The sequence below is a fragment of the Suricata suricatta genome, chromosome 2 (genome assembly GCF_006229205.1).
Source record: "Suricata suricatta isolate VVHF042 chromosome 2, meerkat_22Aug2017_6uvM2_HiC, whole genome shotgun sequence".
NCBI lineage: Eukaryota > Metazoa > Chordata > Mammalia > Carnivora > Herpestidae > Suricata > Suricata suricatta.
The window spans coordinates 80976787-80990941 of NC_043701.1; the positions used below are offsets into that span (position 1 = coordinate 80976787).

The window sequence follows — 14155 nt, forward strand, 5'->3', positions numbered from 1 at the left end:
CCTGAGCCACCCAGGTGCCCCTCATTGTCACATTTTTAAAACTTACATATTTTCAATTAATATGTACAACAAATAGTTACACTCTTAGCTTACTTGGTTTCAACTCTTATTCCCTTTATATCAGAATTTTTCATTTCTCAGACTATATCCTTAAGTAATTTATTAAGTATTTATGCAAGTATAGCTTTCATGAGCTTCCCATACTGAGAATGGAAAAAAAAAATCTAATTGTCATGATGTAGAAATGATAATTAGTTGGATTTAATATTTTTGCTTTACAACAATTTTTCCTGACAATGTTGTAGGGTAGGCTTCACTATTTTGAGTTAGGCTTGCATATTATAAAGGAAAAGTGTAACAGCAATCTGGGATTTGGATGCTTGTATTATTTTAGCCTTGTACTCTAAATTTTTATCACAATTTCTTAGAAGTAGGCCTCTTTTCACTGTTTTTTTTTTTTTCTTTCAATCTGCTTTCCTTGTTTTATGTTTGTGTTCTGGTTTGGTTTTAGTTGATATTTTCTTTAGTTCTGTTATTTTTTTCTCTATTACTCTTTCTTTTCCAGAAACACGTGGTCTTCTATATTAATTACCTTATTCATATTTTCTTTTCTTTTATTTCCTGTCTGAAGTTGTTCTCAAATATGTCCTCTCATATCAGTGATTCAATTTTCTATAGCATTAAATATGCTTTTTACTTTAAATTCAGTTATGCATTTTAACATCTCTAATATGACTTAATTCTCTTATTATATTTTTGGTTTCCTTTTCCTTACTCTCCATCCATTCGTCATGCTTTTTCACTTTCTCTTCAGCCCAATATTCCAGAGAGTTACCTTAAAGTATTTTTACTTATGGTATACATCATTCTTCCAGTTTACTTACTTATTTGAGTTTTCAAGTTGATATTCTCTTTTCTTGCATTTGAAATATTTAGTAATAGCCTTGAGTTTTCCTTTTACTCCTGGATTTATCTGGAAATGAGAAAAAGCCTTTTTGTATAGTCAGCAGCCATCTACTTCTTTAAATTAGGCATCCAGGGGTGCCTGGCTGGCCCACTTGGTTAAGCATCTGACTCTTGGTTTCGCTCAGGTTATGATCTCACAGTTCCCGGGTTCAGGCCCTACATTGGGCTCCTTGCTGACAGTGCAGAGCCTGCTTGGATTCTTTCTCCTCTCTCTGCCCCTCCCCGGCTTGCTCATGTAGGCTCACATGCTCTCTCTCTCAAAGTAAATAAATAACTAAAAAAAAATTACACATCTCATTTCTAGACCCACATCAAGATGGCATCTCCGTGTGCCGAGTGCCTGGTTTCTGGTCTGGCTGCTATTTTCTGGAGATCTGTCATCTAGTGTGGTTCTCTGAGTTTAGGTTAGATATTTCCAAATCTTGCCATTCAGTTTTCTAAGTTAAAAAAAAAAAAGATTATTCCCTGCTCTCAAAATGCTTACTTGACCATTTCTATCCATACCGCTCCACTTTGGAAGCAAAGTACTGGGCCACTCCTCAGCTACCCTCCTGCATTCTTTTCCTACTCTAGTCTTTGCTTTCAGAATGGATGTGGAATGCCGAGAGAGTTGGCAGGCCTGGTTTGAGGACAATTCCTGGGAAAGACAGTAGACGTTGCCCAACTTTCTCATTGGATGGCCTTGGGATCTCCAGCAGTCAGTGAGGATGGGGCAAAAACCGTCTTCCTCTCTTTGGGCTGGAGATCGGAAAAGTTTTCCTAAATTCAACTTTGTGACTCTTTCATATTCTAGTACCAGATGTTTTCAGGCTTAGTGTCCATTTGAAGTTCTGAGTTTTTCTTTTGTTTAATGTGATTTCATGAAAGCTTAGTGGGAAGAAGGAAGAGGCTGAATCAAACTGCTGATCAGGAAACATTTAAGCTGGCTCTCCTCTTTCCCCTTCACATTCCTTCTCAGGAGTCACGGGATTCTCGAGGGGGAAAAATGGAGTCTAAATATTGCACTATTTTACTTTACTTAAGGCACAGAGAATGTATGAAAAATAATCTAGAGAAAGTTGTAAATGCATTATATAATAATATAAAGTTATCTTCATGGAACTTTCCATTAACATGTAGAGAAACTATAAAATACTTTATATAAAAGAGTTTACTTAGCAGCCAACAGATATTTATTTTAAAGAAACTAATTATATGCTTTTACCTACACCCATTTTCACCTACATCATTAATAACTAGTTTATGAATACCTACTTGGAAAATGACCTTGTCGGAGTAGCTCACCCTATGCTACATAGGCTGCAATTAGTGTTATCATTTCAGGTTGGATTATTATAGTATTCAATCACCCAACTTCAGCTAATTTTGCATCAACCATTCCCTGAGAAAACCCACTTATTAAAGAAAAGATAGGTACCATACGTAAAGCTCTGAGCAGAAATTATAAAAGAATATGGCGTAGCTTTGTTTTAGTAGCACCCAAGTATGGGCAAAAACACCTCTCATTCCTTCTTTTGTGGAGCCTACCCTGTCATAGGTAAGACAGACTTCAATCAAATAATTACAAAGATAATTCTAAAAATTTTGATTCCAGTGCTGAAACCACGCTTATAAACCTCTGTGCAAATATCACTTATTATTTCAGCCTTGTAAAGTAAGAACAGAGAATGTTGCTCTCATCTGATTGTAAAATCTCTAGCCCTAGAGAGCTCTTAAAATCTTTGCTGCAAATACAATATTTTGCACTTTTTAAAGAAAAACGTTTTCCATTCTTTCACAGTATAGGTAAAGAAAATATAGAAGTTAAGTCTTACCATTTCTATTTCTGCGTAAGGATGTTTCTATTTCTAGTGCAGTTATATTCTAATTATATTCAGTGATAGGGCTCATGTTCTGTATTCATCTTTTTGAAAGAAAGAAACAACATATACACAGCAGGTACACCTGCAGAATGTTGTAGAAGAGCTACTGTTCTCTGTAGGATGCATATGTTTACTTGTGCCGCAACCCAGGGCGACTTCCATGGCGTTCATGTTAAAAGATGACAGAAGAGATGAGATTGGTCCTGTAAGTTAGGACACTGATCTGCAATCCTTCACTGTTTTGCTTTGTTTTTTTAATTTATCTCCTCCCTTCCCAGGTGTTTTTTCCAAACCTAGATTCTCCAAAGCCCCAGAATCCCAACAGGTGTTTCAGGCTGGGTTTCTGTTAAGCAGCCGTGTTGACTTCCTGCCCCTACAGTCAGTCAGCCTGAGCAGCCTCAGGCGGTGATGGGCGAAGCCCTGGACCTGTCCTTTGGGACGGTTCTTAAACCCATGGAGAGAGAACTGCTCTAGAATAAGAAAGCACCACCTTCCACCAACTGTGCGGCTCTTGTCAAGTGACTTAAACCTCTGTGCAGGTTCCTTGAAAACCGGTTTCTCTTCCCCTTTCCGTGAAATGGAGGTATCTCCATCTTACCCTGCCATTCACCAAAGTGAGGGATAAGACAAACAGGCCAAAGCCTGAGGTCATCCGACCCAGCTGTGGGAATAGACGATTAATCCGGCCATCTTGGAGCAGGTTCCCTGTGACATTTCTCTCAGGGTGACCTGGGAACTTCGGTCAGGAGGTAGTGTTTATTAGTCTCTGTAATGTGTTTCGAAGGTAGATTCTGTATCATGTTGTTGTATCCACAGTGACTAGCCCAGCACATCGTCTCATTAAGTAAATGCTAGTTGAATAATGAGAGGGCTGTTTCTTCCTAAGTTCCATGACTGATCATAGCAGCTGATTGGGCACCATTTTGCATTTCCTGTGCGAACACTCAGAGGCTACAGCAGTGACCCGTGGTTTCCAGCTGGAGTTGTTACTTCCTCACCTGGCAGGTCACAACGATGACATAAGCCTCAGAGTTTTTGTGAGGACTAAATGAAAAATGTATCCCGACGCTGATTAGGTACATGGTGAAAGGGGAAAGAGAAGTAGAGAGGTCAGACCCGAGATATTTCCCACTCTAGCACCTGCTTCTCCTGGGCACCTGAAGAACCCATGTAACTTCTCTGAGCCTCTAAGCCTGTTCTGACCCCATCTGAACAATGAGGTGGACAGCGCCTCTCCTGCTTCCCTCACAGACTCATCTGCAATGATAAAACAGACAAAGGGTCCCACAAACGTAAGACATTGAGTGGAAAGAGCCATGGACTGAAATGCACAAAGCCTGGCCTTGACACGTACAGCTCCACAACTTGTGCTACTGACCACAGTCTCTGCCTATATAAAAATGAAAGTTTGATTAGTTTATTCCTCATGCTTTTCCTGTTAACAGAGATGGACTTGTAGACATTCTCTAAACCCACCTTCAGGCTTAAAATAATCGCATGTCTATCATCTTGGGCGTTGTGAACACTAGGAAAACATCGCACTAAAAGTTTTGTCCATCTTCTGAATGATGTTTGAATTTACAGACTTCGTTCCACATTCCTGTATCTAAAGAATTTGGCTGTAGTTAGGGACAGTCCAAGCTTTAATCCGTGTTCTCACTTTACTGCTAATGAGTTGTACTCTCTTCTGCGACCCGTTTTGGTGAGACAAAGGATTGGGATGGCTGGAGCTCAGTCTGGCTGTTTCACTGTTTTACCTGGGTTTTCCTGCCCGTCAGTGGGTGAATCTAGTCTATGCCTTCATAGGAATAAAAATGCTCATTTGAGACGGGAATTTCTAGACTCTGCAACTATGACAACCATCTCCAGGCTCTTCATTTCTTAAATGTCACACCTGTAGTTTTTGCAGGGGCCTTGGACTTCTTCCCATCCAGCCTTGGGAAAATGAAAAATGTTCCTTTTTCATATGGGAAGCGAGGCACCAGGGAAGCAGTTGACTAGAGGTCACAACAATCCGAACAAAGAAAATCCAGAGTCCCAACACACTGCGGGCCATGTAGCCGGTTACCCTCCGGGGAAGGGAGTTAGCCACTGAGAAAGTAAAATCTGGTTCTTCATGGTTGCCTTGTTTGTCGTAAAATCTGCCCTTGTGATTTCTTACTACTCTTCAAATTGAACTAGAGGTATTGGTTTTATTTCAGGTGTGACATTTTACAGCTGTTAGCACTTTTAACTAAGACGTGGTGTTGGGGTAATTTTAAAAAAATGAGTTCTTAAAGTCATTCTTGTCTTAGTCTTGGCTCACTGCAGAGGGCTTATTCTATGCTAGCCACTGTGCCAAAAGCTTTGCATGGATTATCTCATTTAACCTTCCAGTAAAGAATGGTATGACCTATGAGGAACTCATTTTACAGCTGAGGAAAATGAAGGTAAGAAAGGTTCGGTGATTTTCCAGCGTCATGTAGCTAGTTCATGGTAGGCCTGAGATGAATCCCAGGAGTCTAACTTAACTGCTCTCCCCGCCTGGCCACGGTAGAAAGATCAAGGAGTTGTTCTTGCCACTAACAATTGCAGATCCTTCAAACTCACTTAGGCACCATGGATTTGCTGGATGCCCAAGGGGAGTGTGTTCACACTGAAGTACAAGATCTCCATGGAAAAGAATTCCTGATAGCATGTGGCACATCTAATATCGAAGTATTTTGCTACTTCTAGTGTTTAGTTTATCTTGGTGGGGGAGATTAGCTCTAATATTTATTAGAAGTGGAAAGAGTTGTCCTCAGAGCATAGCAGCTCTTCAGTAAATGCCTGCTGAATAAATCCTTATTTTCTAAGGAAAATGGCACTGGATCAAGAACCAGAAGATACAGGTTCTTAGTCGTGGTTTCAACAGGAGTTCACTGTAACAACTAAGCCACGTCAGTTTGTATCTACACCCCCTGGCTTTCCACATCTTAAAGGGAGTCCAGAAATGTAAGGATGGTGATTCTGCAGCGCCATGTTCACTGTAAGGCTCACAGCCGGAGCAGCCACATGAGCCTTTGAGCGGGTCGGGCTCGGTTGCCTGGTGCTATCAGGTCCGAGAGATCCACCCAGGTTAGCGCTTTGGGTGAGCTCAGACCTCACCAGCAAGGTGAAAGGGAGTTGTCATGAAGTGGAAACAGCCCTTGCCAGGCACATTGTTGCTTTGAGCAGCTCCCAAATGTAGGTAGGTTGAGCATTGTCCCACTAGGTCTGTGGGGGGAAACCGAGGAAGCCCCAAACAGGCAGTTTGGGCTTCCAAAACAGTTTGGAACTTCCACAGAGAAGTTTGAAGCAAAAAAGAATGACCGTGACACAGAGAGTCCTTCCTCTTTAAAGACTGTTGGTTCACAGAAGCCCCTACGAACCAAAAAGGAGCAAGAGCCACATGGACAATAGCACAGGAAGGTCCAGATCAAGAGATCTGATCTCCCCAGGATGGAGAGCAGTGACAGAGCTGCAGTAGTATAGACCACAGGGCCTTAAATATAACAGGAGACCTGAGAAGAGGGCATCCCTCTCCATCTTCCCCATATGTCCTACCAACTGGGTGAAAACTTAGGAAATGCAGTTTCCAGACCAAAGAGAACTGAGCTTTACAAGGTGTCGTGACCTCCAAGGTGCCCATTTCTCTCTGTCAACTGACTCACTTTTTCTGGCAATAAAACCTTAGACTTATTTGATTATGGAAATATTAGACATTAACAGCCCTTCTGGCACAATTCTAAATCCAAAATGCTCAGAAAACTGTTTGTTTAAAATAATTTTGTGGCAAGTTTAACTCATTTGGTGGTGAACCTGACTGCAACAGATAGGATGCTATTGTATACCACACTTAATGGGAAATACCTGTGTTTGGTGGCCAAAATATTCGTATATTTGATCCCAAGTGCCTCCACAGACCGAGTTGTGAGCAATATGCAATTTATGGAAAATGCAGCTTACTGCCTTTTTGAAACTGGGGAAAATCTGAATCCCAAAAACATCTGGCCTCAAGGATTTCAGAGAAAAGACTTTCAACCCATAAATTCTTTGTTGTAAATATTGGTGCATTTCTTTATTCCTTAAAGAAATAAATATTTTGTTTGTTCTTCTTACCCTTACAGAAAAAACAAGTGGGGGGAGGGGAGAAGCAAAACCAATGTAAATGGTGGTTCTCATCTGATAAACTGTAGCTGAAGCTCTTTGGGGTGTAGGTTCCTCAACAGGAATCGATTTTTGGAGTACTGAAATCTGGATTTCTACCTTTTCTGAAATTAAAAAAAAAAAATCACCCATGTCGCTGTGGACCCGCGTCCTCCGCTTCCTAGCTGCCGGAGCCGTGGGAGCCGTGTGGGAGCTGCTCGGCCGTCTGTGCGTGTGACTCGCAGAACCGTAGCGCCATCTGTCTTCCAGATTTGGAATCGGATCTTCTTCACCCGGCCTCGGGCCGACTAGTGCCATCCACAAGACTGCACCGAGACAATTCCTTGACCCTAAGATCGTAAAGGAAAGAGCTACAAAGGGAGCCAGAAAATGTGTTTTCTTTTTTTTTGGTCTCGAAGCAATTAAATTCGTAACCTAATCTGTTAGGGAATGTGGGCCATAAACCCTGTTTCCTTAGTTTGCACCTAGTGAGTCATTTTCCACACTAGACATTTTAATTTACAACCTGCTGCATTGCAGCGCTTTTCTAGGCCTGCTGTGTGATAAGGTATTCTTCTAGCCGCTGAGGCTTTAAAAATATAGATACACTTTCTTAGTTCAGATTTTTTTCTTTCTTTTCAATTTTCAGTTGCAAATCAAACATGCAGTTACAGAAGCAGAGATTCAAAAATTGAAGACCAAGGTAAGCACCATTAAATGGTGTTTGAATTGTGCTTTGTAAACTTTGGATGCTATGACTACATTCAACCCTGGGACTAAAGAATTTCTTCCTGTGCATTTGAAAGAGTACAAATGTGAGAGGTTCATTTCCACTGTTAGATGTGTAGACAGACCCACCAGTAAGAACACCTACCCTGACAGGGCAAATGCCACCGTACGCCCTCAGTGAAAAGAGCACGGTATTTTAAAAATACATATTTACATATTTGCACTTATGTGGCCGGTTCCCTCTGAGAGTTCCTCAAAATTTCAATACTGTTATAGGTTCTAGCATCCGAATTACGTTTTGACCACTAATTATACTATTATTACCCAAGCTATTAGGTTGTATCTCTCATTTATCTTACTTTAAGTAGGTTTAATCATTTATTTATTTTAACTTATTCATCAGAAACAATGTATTTTAATGTAACACATTCTTTTTCATGGAAAAAAATTCCAGTTTCTATTAATTAAATATTATGGAACTTAATACGATATGTGAATAACTGACTTGAGGTGCCAGATGCTCCTGGAAGTTTTTAGACAAGTTTAGTTTGCATTATCTAAATTTGTGGGAAAAAACAGGTCTTAATAAAAGGGAGTATGTATTCTTAGTGTATATTCGAAATAATACTAGATTCAAAAGGCCATGTTTAGTTGGTGAATTATAAGGTACTTGTAAATTACTAGAATTGTGTCTAATTTTATCAAATATGTCATCTCAAAGATTTAAAAATGTTTTTGAATTACTTTTAAAATAATATTCTATATTGTTTTTATGGTCTTTTAAAAATTAAGACATAATTTCTCCCTCACCAGTAATGATCTGTTTTCCTGTTCACACTGAACACTTATTTTGTTTTTTTCCATGTGTTTTAAATGGAGATGAATTAGCAGGGCTATTTTGGTTAAATGGTATTCTCAGCTAATAACTGTAGCTCTTTAGTCAAAACATGTCTCTCCATCATTCATGGTGTCAGCCAAGCTCTGTGAATAATCATTTTTAAATTAGTAGTGGTTGATAAATAAACAGCTTGAATACAAAACATTGCTTAATAAAAGATGGGGTAAAAACCTAGTCCTATTTTAAGTTTCTGTTGTTTCTTCGCACAGAATGGAAGAACAGATTTTTAAAAAGTTGTTGGTTATAATGAGGGAGAACGATTTCCCCTGTGGATTGTAAGCCCTTTAACAAAGCTTATATGTTAGGCCAAAAACATTTAACTTAGAAAATCCCATAAATAAGAATTTTGTATTTTGTGCTTTCTTATATTGGCATGTAATATTTATAGTAGCTTATCTTACTATGACTCTTTATATCCGTGTTGATAACTGAATTCCTAATTTTGAAATATTTTTTTTGACTTTGTAATCTGTTTTATCAATGAATTGAGTTTAAAATATACATTTATATATATATATTTGCTGAATGTGGTATGGTTTGGGGATGTCTTAGATTTTGAAAATTGGTAGTTGATAATAACTGCATCCTTTTGAACTTGAAAGGAAGCATGTGAAATAGATGAAGCACTAGTTTAAAGGTCAGTTATTTTGAATAAATGACCTTTGACCCCTTACCTAAAGGACCAGCCTTGAATTTCTATAGAAAGAAGGGGCTTGGACTAGTATTCTATCTATTCCTAAGAGTCCCTGGAAACAGAAACACAGGAAGCTGCCTTTCTGTTCCATCAGAGGGATTTAAAATAGTTCGGCAATAACTTATATTTTTACTTATATTATCTTTTATACTTTCATGCAAGTTGTAGCTTATAAGGTTCTGGAAATTCAGAAAACTGTCAGCAAAATAATGACCTACAGGCTGTGTTCATGTCAACTGAAATAAAGGATGTAATCATATTATTAAAAGGGATAAAAACAAAGTAAAAGCAATGAATGTTTATCAGATTGGCCAGGAGCAGTTCCAAGCATGCTGTTGTGTCACATCACCGTCCTGTCTCACAGGTAACATACTGGAGTCTTCGAGAACTTCAGTTGGTCGCTCAAGGTTTAAAGGCCAACAGTAATGGCAGAGCTGGGATTCAAGTCTAAACGGATGACTCCAGAGACACCCTCCCCCACCCTTAACTATTAGGCCAAACTGTACTTCTGCCCTTCTCTCTCCTCAGTGTGCCTCTCCCCCTTTCATGTTTTTAGTTAATTTTTTTACATCTAATTATATGAAGAAAAAAACTCTAAAAGAAAGTACACCGAAATTCATCAGATAGAATCAGTCAAACTCTAAAACATTATTTGTTTACTGTTCAAAGAATTTCAAACCACATGGTATGATGGAAAGATCATGGGAGTTGAAATCAAATCCAGGTTTTATTATTTATCAGATGTGTGACCTTGGCCAAAGCATTTCACTTTTCAAGGCTTCCATTTTATAATCTCTGAAACACTGCAAATAAGACTTGCTCTTCTCACCTCCAGGTTCTAGATGATTAAGTATATGTGACAGTAGAACTTAATTTAAAACATACTATAAAGGCATGAAAGGTTTTTGCTCCCGAATACCCATATTATCCTTATCTTGACATTTCCTTTCTCCAGCTACAAGCAGCAGAAAATGAGAAAGTGAGGTGGGAACTAGAAAAAACCCAACTCCAACAGAATATAGAAGAGAATAAAGAGAGAATGTTGAAGCTGGAGAGCTACTGGATTGAGGCTCAGACGCTATGCCACACGGTGAACGAGCACCTCAAAGAGACTCAGAGCCAGTATCAGGCCTTGGAGAAGAAATACAACAAGGCAAAGAAATTGATCAAGGATTTTCAACAAAAGTAAGCAGCTTCTGATAGCGAATGATGAGTTGTGTGCATCTAAAGAAGGCTTCTTAGCCAGTAATTTTGTTTTTTTTAATTTTTTAATGTTTTATTTATTTTTGATACAGAGAAAGACAGAGCATGAGAGGGGGAGGGGCAGAGAGAGGAGACACAGAACCGGAAGCAGGCTCCAGGCTCTGAGCTAGCTGTCAGCACAGAGCCTGACTCGGGGCTTGAACCCACGAACGTGAGATCTGACCTGAGCCGAAGTCGGAGGCTTAACCGACTGAACCACCCAGGCGCCCCTTATCCAGCAATTTTGTAACATTTTGTAGAATAGAAAAGATAATCTTGGTGATCCCTTTAAGAAGCATAGTTAGAAAGCATAGTTTTGGAAATCACTTCTATGGTTTTTTCATGTGAGGTTATATTTTGTTTATTTTACAATTTTTTGGCAGTCCGTTTTCTCCTGGTTCCTTTTTAATAGTTCATCATTCCTAGTAACTATGAAAACGTTTAAATCTCTGTCCTTTTCGGAACAACTCTGTGACCAGGAAGCAAGAAGCCCAGTTGAAGTCCCGCAGGACCAGCACACACGCAGAGCAGCAACCGGGGCCTTGATGAGGCCGCTTCTATCTCTGTTCTTAGAATCAATAACTGCAGAATTTTCCCACTTCAGATGGTGTCAATATTGACTAGCCAGACCCCCTGCCCTGCCATTTTCTTCTCCTCAGCTGTCTAGAGAATCACAGGGCCCTCGGTTCACTGCAGCAGGAAAGTCCCGCACCACGCTCTGCTTTTGCATTTCAACAGCTCTTTCCAAACTCATGCTGCTTTGCTTCCCTCTGTTGGATTCTGGTGTAATTTCAGGAAGATTTTCACTGGATTTTTTTTTTATCAGTTTACTTCCGGCCCAGTTAGAACAACAAAAAGCAGTGCCGGCGCCCTTCCTCCTGCCAAGCCTTAGAAGTGAAGTGTATATGTTAAGGTTCATAATATCTCTGTCATTTCTTATCACGGAAAGAATGTTTTTAATATTTAAAGGAGATTGCTATAAAATGTTTATTGTTAAAAGGGGGAAATTACTCTTTGTGATCATAAACTCGGTACATCGCTATTTTAACTCTTCTTGCCAAAAATATCATACCTAATTTTATCTCATGAAACAACTTTATAATAAACATTGCTAAATTGTATTCCAGAGTCTCCAAATGGAGGTATTTTTTCCCTCTCCCCATATTATCCTCAGGTGTGTAAGTGAGGGCTCCCCCCCCCCCCGCCCCCGACCACCTCGTGTTGTTCTGACCCACCCAGCCCTTTACCACTGTCATTCACAGAAAGCAAATTATAGTTATCTTTTGTAAACTCTTACCATCCACTTCCACCAGTTTACTAAGTATCTGACTTTGTCAATGTGGACTTATAACTACGTGACATATAATTATCTCTACTAAATTACCCAAGGTGGGTCATTAGTTCAGTAGCTTCTCTCTACATCTATCTGGGTGCTCTAGAATCAGGAGTTACAAATGAAAATCACAGTAAGCAGATTCAAAGTATTTTTCTTTACTTTGAGATTTTGTTAAAATGTTTTATTTGCTTTCATTACTAGATGCCTTTTTTTTTTTCTGTGATTGAGTTTTGTTTATTTAAATAGCTGGCCAGTTATTTATCCCACTGTGCAGTTTATTGCTTCAGATAAGAATGTTCACATGTTTCCTCATTTGTGGAGTATATGCTACAATCTTTTACCTTCTTTTATTTTCTTCTTAAGAGAACTTGATTTCCTCAAAAGACAGGAAGCAGAAAGAAAGAAAATAGAAGATTTGGAAAAAGCTCATCTTGTGGAAGTTCAAGGTCTGCAAGTACGGGTGAGTTATGTGCTCGAAACTACTATGGAATAGGATGGTTTTGCTTAGTACATGGGGAGGAGTTCTGGCTTAGAGTTTCATGGATGGATTTTTTTCCCCTTAGATTAGAGATTTGGAAGCTGAGGTGTTCAGACTACTGAAGCAAAATGGGACGCAAGTTAACAATAACAACAACATCTTTGAGAGAAGAACATCTCTTGGTGAAGTCTCTAAAGGAGACACCATGGAGAACTTGGACGTCAAGCAGACATCTTGTCAAGATGGCCTAAGTCAAGGTTTGTTTATCCTACCACAGAAATTGTTTTTAATGACTGTAAAATTTGGCTTTATGTTCTTCTTTTTCTTTCCCAGAGATTTAAAAGTTGGAAAATCTTTCCTGCCATACGAAAGAAAAAAAGGTTTCTGAAAATAAGAACCTATCGTTTCTTTCTTGTTTTATTAAAAATCAATGATTTGATGTAAGGAAATAACAAAATTGAAACTTAAGGCAACCAAGTGTTTTTAAGCCATCATAATATTGACAGACTTAATAAACTACCTTAAAAAAATAAACTGCCTTAAAATGATAGTTCACCCCATCTAGGGTGAAGCGGTACTATTTCAGTATTAATAAGTAAGGCTTAGCGATTTTTGAGTTATTAGAATGAAGATCTTTTTCCTAACATCAGAAGGCTGATTACCTACTTCTAGCACTCGGAATTCATTGAGTTACGAAGTTCTCTATAGTTTTATGTTTTTACCTTGGTGTCTTATATATACTTCCCAGTCTTTCCTGTCAAAGACCAAGTAAGATCAAAATGCTGGAAACATTTTCTCGTCTTGTTTCATGTACCTGCCACACATCAGGTTGTGTGTATATGAATGTGAATGAGTGTTTTAATATCTATGGCATATTTACCAATTAGAAAATATATCAGAATTTATATACCTTACACATGTATAAGAATTTATAAAGATAAATACACAGGAGGGTATAAAACCTTCAGTTTCATCTTTTGAAGTTTGTACCTAGTGGTCCTTGAAAAGGCGACAATAAAAGAATATTGTGAATGAGCGTTGTTATGATTGGACAGACAGCTTACAGGCAGTGATTTGACATGCAGTAAAATTGTCACTAATGAGCTATTTAATTCTCTGATGAGCTTTCTCACATATTAAAATGCCTCCAACAAGACTTTCCTGATACACAAGTGCTTATATCATATCATTAACTTTTAGAACTAAACTCGTAGCCATTAAAAAAGGAAAAATACTGGAACTCTGCCTTCATAAGTGAGATGTAGAGATTTGAGACCATTTACTGCATTTATGTCCATTTGCCAGGCTTTCCCTTAATAAAATATAATGTGCACACAGTGCATCTCAGGCAGCTTTCGGAGAATATTTGGCACCAGCATTACCACTAGCTGAAGATCTGTGCGTTTTCAGGAAGGTCATTCAGCATCTCTGGATTGGCTTTACTCTGTATGATATAAAAATAGTAACGCGTCTTTTTTCTCCACACTAGTATGTGTTTTGAGGTTATTTGACTTAGTCTCTGAGGTGAATAAAAGCAAATTTTTTAGAGCTTCTACACGATTATACTTTTTATATCTGGAATTCTATAAGATTGATTACTAAAGACAAATGTCAGAAAAAAATTAGTTTCTTTTCACCTTTTTGAATACTTAAATTTCTTAAAATTATTTGTAGTTTGTTGTAAATATGTATTTCTGCTGTGGCCTGCACAAAGTATAATCAGTAACCAATAGCTTTCCAATGTCCAACTCATTTCTGTTTATTTCTTTTCAGTTCAGAAATCTGTATCTTGTCAAACATATAA

General features: G+C 38.6%; 1 protein-coding gene across 1 annotated transcript in view; it reads left to right on the forward strand.

Moving 5' to 3' along the window:
• The window catches only part of PPP1R9A (protein phosphatase 1 regulatory subunit 9A), a 314086-nt gene that overhangs the window by 252492 nt on the left and 47439 nt on the right, over positions 1 to 14155 (forward strand). Inside the window, exons 8-11 of the mRNA XM_029918866.1 lie at positions 7624 to 7677; positions 10251 to 10480; positions 12237 to 12333; positions 12437 to 12608. Coding sequence (XP_029774726.1) covers positions 7624 to 7677; positions 10251 to 10480; positions 12237 to 12333; positions 12437 to 12608 — 553 coding nt within the window. The remainder of the gene's footprint in view (positions 1 to 7623; positions 7678 to 10250; positions 10481 to 12236; positions 12334 to 12436; positions 12609 to 14155) is intronic.